Source organism: Bubalus kerabau, chromosome 10 (genome assembly GCF_029407905.1).
Source record: "Bubalus kerabau isolate K-KA32 ecotype Philippines breed swamp buffalo chromosome 10, PCC_UOA_SB_1v2, whole genome shotgun sequence".
NCBI classification, from domain to species: Eukaryota; Metazoa; Chordata; class Mammalia; order Artiodactyla; family Bovidae; genus Bubalus; species Bubalus kerabau.
The window spans coordinates 77,898,016-77,910,988 of NC_073633.1; the positions used below are offsets into that span (position 1 = coordinate 77,898,016).

The 12,973-nt window shown below is 37.9% G+C and overlaps 1 protein-coding gene across 5 annotated transcripts in view; it reads left to right on the top strand.

Moving 5' to 3' along the window:
* MNAT1 (MNAT1 component of CDK activating kinase) overlaps positions 1 to 12,973 on the top strand; it is a 211,384-nt gene that overhangs the window by 51,087 nt on the left and 147,324 nt on the right. For all 5 annotated transcript variants that reach the window (XR_008699570.1, XM_055538254.1, XM_055538256.1 and 2 more), the window contains exons 2-3: positions 3,382 to 3,534; positions 6,537 to 6,610. Coding sequence is in view for 4 of the 5 variants with exons in the window: in XM_055538254.1 (XP_055394229.1) it covers positions 3,382 to 3,534; positions 6,537 to 6,610 (227 nt within the window). In the remaining variant the exon portion in view is untranslated. The remainder of the gene's footprint in view (positions 1 to 3,381; positions 3,535 to 6,536; positions 6,611 to 12,973) is intronic.

The window sequence follows — 12,973 nt, forward strand, 5'->3', positions numbered from 1 at the left end:
TGCATTGGAAAAGGAAATGGTAACCCTCTCCAGTGTCCTTGCCTGGAGAATCCCAGGGCCAGGGGAGCCTGGTGGGCTGCCATCTCTGGGGTCGCACAGAGTCAGACACGACTGAAGTTACTTAGCAGTAGCAGCAGCAGGGAGTTAGTAATGGACAGGGAGGCCTGGCTGCTGCGGTTCATAGGGTCGCAAAGAGTCAGACATGATTTAGCGACTGAAGTGGAACTGGAACATAAATGATACTGTTTTTAATTTCAGATTGCACTTGTTCTTTGTTGGGGTATATAGGAAAGCAATAGTCTTTTGTATATTGTATTCTCCAACCTTGCTATAATTATAATGGATTATTATTTCTAAGAGGTTTTTTTTGTTGTTGATTCATTTGGATTTTCTGTATAGACAATCATGTCATCTGTATGCAAAGAGAGCTCTGTGTTTTTCTTTGCAATCTGTCTGTCCATTATTTCCTTTTCTTGTCTTACTACATCAGCATAGACTTCTAGTGTCATGTTGAAAAAGAGTAATGAGAGGATATAGTCTTGCTTTGTATTTGATTTTAGTTGAAAAATTTCTAGTTTCTCACCGTTAAGTACAATGTTAGCTATAGGTTTTTTGTATCTAGTCTTTGTCAAGATTTTTAATTGACTTGTTTGCTTTTGAAAATGTAAAGAAACAAGTTGATTGAAAGTCTTGACAGAGGAATATAAGTGGTTAAATATTCTTGATAGAAAAAAGAATCTGAAAATAAGTTTTTCAGAGAGGAAAGAGGGCCGGCACCATTCTGGTTTTTAAAAAACAAAAGAAAACCATAAAAACATCTTTGGGAATGGGTAATAACCAAGGATTTAGGCTTTTTCAGCAAATTTTCTTATGTTCTGCAGAATACAAGATTTTGTTTGAAAAAGTTCCTAGCACTCTTGGAGGCAAAAGATTGCCCACATAACTGTCTTTTGGTTGCTGTGTTGCCAGATGAAGTGAACTAGCAATTAGGAATGTTTTCTTCTGTTTTTTTTTTTCTTCTTTTTTTATAAGATTAGTTTTCATGTATATAATTTGAACATACATATTTTGTAAATGTGTAGAAAAATATCTGGCCACATAAATGCCGAACTTGACAGTTGTATGTAACATGTAGGAAGTAAGATGTAGAAGAGAAGGAAGTAGCACTTTGAGTTTTTTCTCTACATACTTCTATATTTGAACTTAAAAAAAATAATTATTTGTTCTTTTAACAATTAAAATCAGAAAGGGAAAAGTTGTATGGGTCATAGATTATTTAAAATATTTTTAATGCTACTGAAATCTTTATCATTTAGATTAGAATCCTTGTGATGCAGATTAGAATTGGAGATGTAGAACTAACTGTGGTAACAAATAATATGTCTGAGATTACAATATGACTTTCAGAAATACTAAAGTGTTTTTATTACCTTTTTAACTGAATTATTGAATGGGTCTACTCTCCAAGACCTTGAAATACTATATGGAACATTGATTTCTGTATACTAGCTCAATGATTTTGAGTATTTCAGATAGCTCCTTGCCTATAAACATCTTTATCAGTATAGTTATATAGTGTGCTCATTTTCTTTTCTTTTTTTTTGAAGTAAAAAAGGGTAGCTTTATTACTTTGCCAGGCAAAGGGAGACACATGAACTCCAAACTTAAAAAGCCATGTGTCCCAACCCCAGAGGTTTTGATGAAGGGTTTCATAACAATGGTTCAAGACAAAATTAGGGTATGTATAGGGCCTTCACTCTAATGTGTGCTGTTTCAGCTTCTCTGTTTGGATTTAATTTGCTCCAACCACAAAGATTAGGAGAAATGTACCACTCCCAATTTTCCTAATCCCAAGTGAATTTTCTGGGGTTTTGTTGATCTTGAATAATGATGACTGTGAGCTCTGTTCTCCCTTTTAGGGAGTTTTTGCCTGTATTTTTTGATGATTCTCTCCCTGCCCCCATTTTAATATAGAGACATGCCAAGGTCAATGTTAGTGTTTTACTAATAACCAACCTTAAATATTCTTATTTCTCTGTATCATTTTTTCCATTAGTGAACTACGTATTTGGAAGAAATTAACCTTTCCCTTACTTATTAGAATTTGTCTTTTTCCTTCTGTTATATATGTATATTTTTGGTGGTATAGAACAAGATAGGTCAAATTCCTGCCTTCCAGTCTAATGCCGGTTACACATAAATAAATAAATAACTTCAAATAATGCTAAGAAAGGAACGATTAGGGTTGGTGTGGCCCTTATATACTGTGTTGGGCAATATTACAGCTAGAGGACTACATACCAGTATGTTTAAATGTTTAAAAGTTATAAATCAAGCGACATCTTCTTAGTTACAACATTGCATCCTGGGTTCCCAGGAGCCTGTATCTTTAAGGCCCACAAGCTGAAGCCTGCTTGCTCCTGGTCAGCTTTTCACTTGTTAATCTGATTAGTAGGATGGATCTGCTCTGGCTGGGCGGGGATGATTGGGTGGTGCCTGGACCCCTCTAAAACAATATATGAACTGACATTGTCAGTTCCCCCAGGAATCTCCTACAAAGTTAACCTTGCCAACTCCTTTCTTTTCAAACTGAAGACTTCTAAAGAAGTTCTAAGCTCTTCCCCAAATTGTACTAGCCAAGAAGAGAGGAAAGAAGGGATGCAGGTATTTGGGAGACTTGGCTTGCCTGGGTAATCACTGGTGGATTTAGGGCAGCCAGCTTTAACTGGTTAAAAATTTTATAAGTAGCCACTCTTTCTGAGATTTTTCAGGGCAGAAGCTGTGGTGATTTTTCTCCTTTGTGCACATATACGGGGTCAGTCTCAGTTCCTTATCCTCTGCCCTGAGGGGCCTCCTTCAGCCAGCACCTCTCTCCCTTTTGAGTAACTTCCACTGACTCAATTGCTTACTGAACTTTAAAGAACTTCCTTACGAGGCTGAAAGTAGGGGAAAGGTCTTTATTTTAGTGATTATGGTATGCAGGGTTCTCTAAAGTGCACGCCCCTGCCAGGTCTGAGGGTAATACTGGTCTGAGAGTGGACTTGATCCTAGTCTGCTCTCTTATATGGCTCTTTGACTTCTCCCTTTCCTGCCATCTGAAATCTCCTAGATCCTAAATCAATTTTCAAAAATTTGTGTATTTCTTTCATTTGTAAGATTATACTGGTGAACCTTGGACCACCTCTGTCTGAAGTAGGCTCTAAATGAAAATGAACTTTTTTCTAAAGGTTTTCAATAAAAATTTTAGGTAGTAATGATTAATTTTCTTGTGCCTCCTCTCCCTCAAATAAACACCAAAACTGAAAAAAGGCAAACTGTATACAGACTTATTGCCAATTTGAATACTAGCTTAAAAGTTATGTTGTATTTTTCTCCTTACAGGTGTGAAAGTTGTGTGGACTTACTCTTTGTGAGAGGAGCTGGAAACTGTCCTGAGTGTGGCACTCCACTTCGAAAGAGCAACTTCAGGGTACAGCTCTTTGAAGATCCTACTGTTGACAAGGAAGTTGAGATTCGGAAAAAAGTGCTAAAGATGTAAGTGTTAATGCTTGAATAATTCAGTTCACAAAGATTTTGACAGTTATTTCTATAATTGATGTAATTATTTACTTGTAGAAATGTGGACAGTTTTGCGAGTAAGTATAAATTGATGTATGCATTTGTTCAATGTTAAAAATTTATTAAGTTGTTTGAGAACTCAATAATATTATCTAACCTTTGTTAGAAAAGAGTAAATCTTTTTTATTGAAAAATAATTATTTTTTATTTTTAGCTGCTCTGTGTGGCTTGCAGAACCTCAGTTCTTGACCAGGGAATGAACCTGGGCCACAGCAGTGAAAGCCTAGAATCCTAACTACTAGGCCACCAGAGAACTCCTAAAGAGTAAACCTTCTGAATTCATGGCTTCACAGTTTATTTGCTTTATTTATTCTTTAATTTAATTAGTAAATATATATTGAGAACCTACTCTGTGCAAACAGTGTTATGCATATTAGGCCTTAAGTACGAAATGGCTTCTGAGGTGGTGTAGCGGTAAAGAATCTGCCTGCCAGTACAGGAGACATAAGAGACTTGGATTCCATCCCTGGTTTGAGAAGATCCCCAGGAAACTCACTCCAGTACTCTTGCCTGGAAAGTCCCAGGGACAGAGGAGCCTGGCAGGCTACAGTCCATGGAATTTCAAGGAGTTGGACATGATTGAGTGCCCGAGCGTGCACACACACACACGTATGAAATGAGTGTAATAGCTACATACCTTGCTCTTGTAATGCTTACAGTATAGTAGCTTGGATAGCATTAAAATAGGCAAACAAAACAAATATGTGATTATAAATTGGGAAAAATGCTGTGAAGTTAAGGACTAAATATTGTTGTGAGTTAGTGATGTTAGGTAAGACCCGAGGAGGTGACATGTGTTATTGAAAGCTATTAGAGAAAATTAGGGTTAGCTACAATTTGACTGTGTGGATCACAATAAACTGGGAAATTCTGAAAGAGATGGGAATACCAGACCACCTGACCTGCCTCTTGAGAAATCTGTATGCAGGTCAGGAAGCAACAGTTAGAACTGGACATGGAACAACAGACTGGTTCCAAATAGGAAAAGGAGTACGTCAAGGCTGTATATTGTCACCCGGCTTATTTAACTTCTATGCCGAGTACATCAGGAGAAACGCTGGACTGGAAGAAACACAAGTTGGAATCAAGATTGCCAGGAGAAATATCAATAACCTCAGATATGCAGATGACACCACCCTTATGGCAGAAAGTGAAGAGGAACTCAAAAGCCTCTTGATGAAAGTGAAAGAGGAGAGTGAAAAAGTTGGCTTAAAGCTCAACATTCAGAAAATGAAGATCATGGCATCCGGTCCCATCACTTCATGGGAAATAGATGGGGAAACAGTGGAAACAGTGTCAGACTTTATTTTTTTGGACTCCAAAATCACTGCAGATGGTGACTGCAGCCATGAAATTAAAAGTCGCTTACTCCTTGGAAGGAAAGTTATGACCAACCTAGATAGCATATTCAAAAGCAGAGACATTACTTTGCCAACAAAGATTCGTCTAGTCAAGGCTATGGTTTTTCCTGTGGTTATGTTTGGATGTGAGAGTTGGACTGTGAAGAAGGCTGAGCGCCAAAGAATTGATGCTTTTGAACTGTGGTGTTGGAGAAGACTCTTGAGAGTCCCTTGGACTGCAAGGAGATCCAACTAGTCCATGCTGAAGGAGATCAGCCCTGGGATTTCTTTGGAAGGAATGATGCTGAAGCTGAAACTCCAGTACTTTGGCCACCTCATGTGAAGAGTTGACTCATTGGAAAAGACTCTGATGCTGGGAGGGATCGGGGGCAGGAGGAGAAGGGGACGACAGAGGATGAGATGGCTGGATGGCATCACTGACTCGGTGGACGTGAGTCTGAGTGAACTCCGGGAGTTGGTGATGGACAGGGAGGTCTGGCGTGCTGCGAGAGTCGGACACAACTGAGTGACTGAACTGAACTGAACAATTTATTTTGATACATCTCTCTGTGTGTATATGGGTACATAAATATTTCTAGTGTTCTTTTTCTCTTATTTAATTTTTTACTTTTTGTTAATAGTTTTGAATTATATTTTATCTCTCCTTTTGCCGTAAGACGTCTTATTACTTTTTAGGTTATGGTTAGAATAATATCTATCTGTCTATCTAGGTGGTCTACATTTCAACTTTGTTCACCGGTTTTTTAGCAGGATCTTTCTGGGTACTTTATCAATAATCCAAGTTGCTCTTTTATTTTTTGGATTACTTCTTGGAGATAGTCTCTCTTAGATTCTTTTTGTTTTTTTGTTTATTTTAAATTTATTTATTTATAACTGGAGGATAGTTGCTTTATCATGTTGTGTTGGTTTCTGCCATATATCAACATAAATCAGCCATAGGTAGGTTCTCTTAGATTCTTATCTTTTATCATTAAGCCCTTTGATTTTCTAATTTTTCACAGGCACATTACATTATTTATAGATTTTTTCCTTTCTTTTTTGCCATGTGAGATGTTAGTTCCTCAACCAGGGATCAGGTCTGTGCCTCCTGTATTGCAGGTACAGAGTCTTAACTCTTGGGCCACCAGAAAAGTTTCACATTGTTTATAAGTTGTCTTTATCTAGCATTCTTTAGATTATAATGGTCATGAAAAATAGGAAGGCGTCCTCTTTCTGGAAATTAATGAATCTATTTATTAGAAGTAAACGATATAAAAAACCAAATATTCCAATGATAGACCTGTTTCCCATTTCTTCAGTATTCTAATTTCTTTATTTTTCCCTTGTCTTAGGATTTTACATATTGTACCATTCTCTTCACTCTACTCCTTCTCTGTAGTCAAAATAATTTAAAAACAACATTCTTGGTCTAGTTAAAAACCTGGTGTCAAGAAAACTGTTTTACACCATAAGCAGTTCTTTTTTATTTATCATGTATGAATTTTAGGTAAGAACAAACCAGTTAAATGATATTAAAAGCAAGTGATATGTAATATGTTCATTTTTTTCTTCTTAAAGATACAATAAAAGGGAAGAAGACTTTCCTAGTCTAAGAGAATATAATGATTTCCTGGAAGAAGTGGAAGAAATTGGTATGTATTTAATGCTTGTACTTTGGTATGTTAGCCTGTATGCTTTTATCTTTTAGATGCTTAAGAGAATATCTCATATAAAAGTGTCTGACAAATTTTGTTGTGGTAGTTGATGTTTACCTAATTACTTTCCATTGTACCTAAAAGACATACTTAAGTAATAAACATTTTGTCTTAGGAAAAATATGATGAATAGAGGTACTACTACTTTATAGCTGGAAAGAAAGGTATATATATGTGTATATATTTTCTGTATGTTGATGATGTATTAGAATAAATGAGAACAATACTCAGTTTTAAAAAATAGAATTTCCATTATCTGTATCCATGGTGATTAAAGCCATAAGTTGTTTATTCATCATTTATGATTCTGTGCATGCACTAATTTGAAAATACTATGAAGTAGTTGAATGTTGAAGTGACATTCTGTTATTCAGTGTTACTGTAGAATCAGAAGGTAGAGTAATCTTAGTGCTTATTCTTTTTCTTGTGATTAGTCTAAAAAAAGCTTTCATCAAAAGAAAGCATTGTTTCTGTTTTTTTTTTCATTTAAAAATTTATTTATTTTTAATTTAAGGATAATTGTTTTACAGTTTTGTGTTGGTTTCTGCCATACATCAACATGCATCAGCCATAAGTATACATATGTCCCTCCTGTTTCTGTTTTCTTAAATAAGATTTTAGAGATGCTACAAAGTCCGAAATTGCTAAAACATCGATTAAACTTGCCATAATTATTATTACTTAATCTAGGGTTGGAAATAATACAGAAGTTATAGACTATGAAAATTAGAACAAGACCAAGAGAATTAAATAATTATCTTTTTATTCTTTTCTCAAACCTGAGAGCCAAGCTATACTCACATTATTTCTTAAAATAGAATTATAATAAAATTTATTATTCTGTAAAATATTTATATATGGTACATTTTTTAGACAATTCAACTTTCTGAGGAATAGAGTATTCTAATTCTTTTCATTTCTTTATTAACTGAGAAAAACTCAAAACCTTTTATTTCGGCTGTTATTGAAACTTTTCTAAAATACCTAAGTTTATTTATTATATCATAGCGAGTAGCACGTACAGAACATAATTTAGCCTTTTTTCTGATATCTTTCAGTGCCTTGGAACCATTGCTTTTTTATTCTAATTGTATTCATTGTACTTTGTATGTAATCTTAGCAACCCTGAATGGCTATAGATTTTAGCTGAAAAGATGATAGATTTGGGAGTGCTAAGGTAAAGCAGAAAAGTTAGGATATAGACTGAGAAGATGAACTGAAAACAAATCTGAAAAAATGGGCAAGTGTGCAGGTATGTAGAAATCTGGCTATACTTAGATATTTGGTTTAGGACAGGCAGTTGGACAACAAGCAGTAAGACACTCAGCTTACATTTATTCTAAAGGTAATGTGACTAGTCAAAAGTCTAGTCAGGCAATGAAGGGAGAGGAGATTACAGGTGTCACAGAGCAAGTTGAATACATGGTCACAAATCCAAGCAGTCAGGTAAGATAAATAAATTGATAGACCAAGAAGGAGGGGAAGGTGGAATCTTGATTCTGGAACAAGATTTTGGTTGAGCCATGATTTTGAAACTACATTTTTGGTTTTTTTGCTGTGAAATTATTTAATTTGGAGATACGAACCACCTGAGGGCCTGTAGGTAAAATCATGTCCAGAAGTGGGAGGTAGGAGTGACAGGTAAGAGCAAGTCTGAATATTAGGGCTTACAATACTGTCATTTTTTTCTTTATTGGACAAGGAAACTAGCCCAGAACATTTAATTTGAAAGTGATTCTGCTAATATGTATATTCATGAAGGACTAACTTTAGTTGCAGTATGTTGACACTCTCTTAACCAAATTCTGCTTAGTTGACTTATTGGAGTAACTGATATTTCCCAGTCCTTCTATAACATGAACTGACTGATGATTGAAGCATAATCAATGCATAATGTATCCTGTCCATTAGAAGATGTCTTTAAGTATACTTCTGTACTTCTCTCACCAGTTCAGTTATATATAAAGTTGATTGCATAGGTAATCAAACCTTCTTATGCCGGTTGTACTTTTTAATTGTAATTAATTTAAGTAGTTTGTAAGACTGGAAAAATTATAGAACTTTAGAAGCATTCTATTTCTGAAGTCCTTGGTCCACTTGAAAAAAAATGGGAACCGAACAATATAAATAACACTTATGGTTTACACAAGAAGGAAGCAGAATTCCCATTAAAAACTGTACCTTAACTGTGTGTTATTGCGTTAGAGAGTGACTGTATACTTAGTGCATATGCTTTAAGTTAAAGTGTTCAAGGAGTGTGTATATATGTTTCACCTCTTTGGCAGACTTTTAAAAGTAATCCACTACTGATCCCAATCGTGTTGGACAAAGAGCAACTAGTTCTTTTGCATTTGAAAATATTGATGAAGTTTGGGACCTAGCCTCATGGACTCATAGTTTATTTTCTGAACTTCAGGTCAATTCAGCAAATATTGTTCTCTGTGAATTATTTACTTGCTGAGAATGTATGACCTTTGTGTTCAATAAGTTCATATTCTAAAGGGGAAGATAATTATGAAATTATAATTTAATGTGAAGGTATATGGGCATTTATTTATAAAGTATTTCAGGAATATAGATAGCAAAACAATTCAGCATTAGAAAGTAGAGGTAAAGTTTGAACCTCAGAACACACAATCTTAAAAGATGAATAGTTTACCAGGTAGAGGATGGAAGAATGTTTGTAGCAAAGACAAAGTCACAGAAATACATGTTGAGCATGTTGGATAATGTAGCAAGTGTTAATCTGTTATAGGGAGATAGAACCAGGGGAGTGACTAACAGACTGGACCTGGGTTAATGAGGGCTTTGTAAGCTAGACTGTAAGGGTTAAGATTTTATTCCGTGGCTAGTAGAGAGGCAGCAGAATATTGTGGTGAAAGTGAAAACTGAAAGTGAAAGTCACATGCACAACTCACTCATCTCACATGCTAGTAAAGTAATGCTCAAAATTCTGTAAGTCAGGCTTCAACAATACATGAACCATGAACTTCCAGATGTTCAAGCTGCTTTTAGAAAAGGCAGGGGAACCAGAGATCAAATTTCCAACATCCGTTGGATCATCGAAAAAACAAGAGTTCCAAAAAATCATCTACTTTTGATTTATTGACAATACAAAGCCTTTAACTGTGTGGATCATAACAAACTGTGGAAAATTCTGAAAGAGATGGGAATATCACACCACCTGACCTGGCAGCTGCGACGGGCGCGCCAAAGCTCAGCCGAGAGGAGCCACCCCACGTCTGAGGTCAGGGGCAGAAGTTGGGAGGACCCCATGCCCAAAGGGCGGTGGCCAAGAGGAGTTACCCCACGTCCGAGGTCAGGGGCAGTGGCCGAGAGTACCAGACTGCGACGGTGCAGGAACGGCTGAGAGGAGCTACCCCGCATCCGAGGTCAGGAGTGGCAGCCGAGAGGAGATACCCAGCGTCCGAGGTCAGGGGCAGCGACGAGAGGAGTTACCCCGCGTCCGAGGTCAGGGGCGGCGGCCAGGAGGAGCAACCCCACGCCCGAGACCAGGGGCGGTGGCCGGGAGGACCAACCCCACGTCCAAGGAAGGTCAGGAAGGGCGGCGGTGAGGAGATACCCCTCGTCCAAGGTAAGGAGCAATGGATGCGCTTTGCTGGAGCAGCCGTGAAGAGATACCCCACGCCTAAGGTAAGAGAAACCCAAGTAAGATGGTAGGTGTTGCAAGAGGGCATCAGAGGGCAAACACACTAAAACCATACTCACAGAAAACTAGTCAATCTAATCGCACTAGGACCACAGCCTTGTCTAACTCAATGAAACTAAGCCATGCCCCTGGGGTAACCCAAGACAGGCGGGTCATGGTGGAGAGATTTGACAGAATGTGGTCCACTGGAGAAGGGAATGACAAACCACTTCAGTATTCTTGCCTTGAGAACCCCATGAACAGTATGAAAAGGCAAAATGATAGGATACTGAAAGAGAAACTCCCCAGGTCAGTAGGTGCCCAATATGCTACTGGAGATCAGTGGAGAAATAACTCCAAAAAGAATGAAGGGATGGAGCCAAACCAAAAACAATACCCAGCTGTGGATGTGACTGGTGATAGAAGCAAGGTCCAATGCTGTAAAGAGCAATATTGCATGGGAACCTGGAATGTCAGGTCCATGAATCAAGGCAAATTGGAAGTGGTCAAACAAGAGATGGCAAGAGTGAATGTCGACATTCTAGGAATCAGAGAACTGAAATGGACTGGAATGGGTGAATTTAACTCTGATGACCATTATATCTACTACTGCGGACAGGAATCCCTCAGAAGAAATGGAGTGGCCATCGTGGTCAACAAAAGAATCCGAAATGCAGTACTTGGATGCAATCTCAAAAATAACAGAATGATCTCTGTTCGTTTCCAAGGCAAACCATTCAGTATCACAGTAATCCAAGTCTATGCCCCAACCAGTTATGCTGAAGAAACTGAAGTTGAACGGTTCTATGAAGACCTACAAGACCTTTTAGAACCAACACCCAAAAAAAGATGTCCTTTTCATTATAAGGGACTGGAATGCAAAAGTAGGAAGTCAAGAAACACCTGGAGTAACAGGCAAATTTGGCCTTGGAATACGGAATGAAGCAGGGCAAAGACTGATAGAGTTTTGCCAAGAAAATGCACTGGTCATAACAAACACCCTCTTCCAACAACACAAGAGAAGACTCTATACATGGATATCACCAGATAGTCAACACCGAAATCAGATTGATTATATTCTTTGCAGCCAAAGATGGAGAAGCTCTATACAGTCAACAAAAACAAGACCAGGAGCTGACTGTGGCTCAGACCATTAACTCCTTATTGCCAAATTCAGACTTAAATTGAAGAAAGTAGGGAAAACCACTAGACCATTCAGGTATGACCTAAATCAAATCCCTTATGATTATACAGTGGCAGTGAGAAATAGATTTAAGGGCCTAGATCTGATAGATAGAGTGCCTGATGAACTATGGAATGAGGTTCGTGACATTGTACAGGTGAAAGGGATCAAGACCATTCCCATAGAAAAGAAATGCAAAAAAGCAAAATGGCTGTCTGGGGAGGCCTTACAAATAGCTGTGAAAAGAAGAGAAGCAAAAAGCAAAGGAGAAAAGGAAAGATATAAACATCTGAATGCAGAGTTCCAAAGAATAGCAAGAAGAGATAAGTAAAGTCTTCTTCAGTGATCAATGCAAAGAAATAGAGGAAAACAAAGGAATGGGAAAGACTAGGGATCTCTTCAAGAAAATCAGAGATACCAGAGGAACATTTCATGCAAAGATGAGCTTGATAAAGGACAGAAACGGTATGGACCTAACAGAAACAGAAGATATTAAGAAGAGATGGCAAGAATACACAGAAGAACTGTACAAAAAAGATCTTCATGACCCAGATAATCATGATGGTGTGATCACTGACCTAGAGCCAGACATCCTGGAATGTGAAGTCAAGTGGGCCTTAGAAAGCATCACTACGAACAAAGCTAGTGGAGCTGGTGGAATTCCAGTTGAGCTATTCCAAATCCTGAAAGATGATGCTGTGAAAGTGCTGCACTCAATATGCCAGCAAATTTGGAAAACTCAGCAGTGGCCACAGGACTGGAACAGGTCAGTTTTCATTCCAATCCCAAAAGAAGGCAATGCCAAAGAATGCTCAAACTACTGCACAATTGCACTCATCTCACATGCTAGTAAAGTGATGCTCAAAATTCTCCAAGCCAGGCTTCAGCAATATGTGAACCGTGAACTTCCTGATGTTCAAGCTGGTTTTAGAAAAGGCAAGAGGAAGCAGAGATCAAATTGCCAACATCCACTGGATCATGGAAAAAGCAAGAGAGTTCCAAAAAAACATCTATTTCTGCCTTATTGACTATACCAAAGCCTTTGACTGTGTGGATCACAGTAAACTGTGGGAAATTCTGAAAGAGATGGGAATACCAGACCACCTGACCTGCCTCTTGAGAAATCTGTATGCAGGTCAGGAAGCAACAGGTAGAACTGGACATGGAACAACAGACTGGTTCCAAATAGGAAAAGGAGTACGTCAAGGCTGTATATTGTCACCCTGCTTATTTAACTTATATGCAGAGTACATCATGAGAAACGCTGGACTGGAACAAACACAAGCTGGAATCAAGATTGCCGGAAGAAATATCAATAACCTCAGATGTGCAGATGACACCACCCTTATGGCAGAAAGTGAAGAGGAACTAAAAGGCCTCTTGATGAAAGTGAAAGTGGAGAGTGAAAAAGTTGGCTTAAGCTCAACATTCAGAAAACGAAGATCATGGCATCCAGTCCCATCACTTC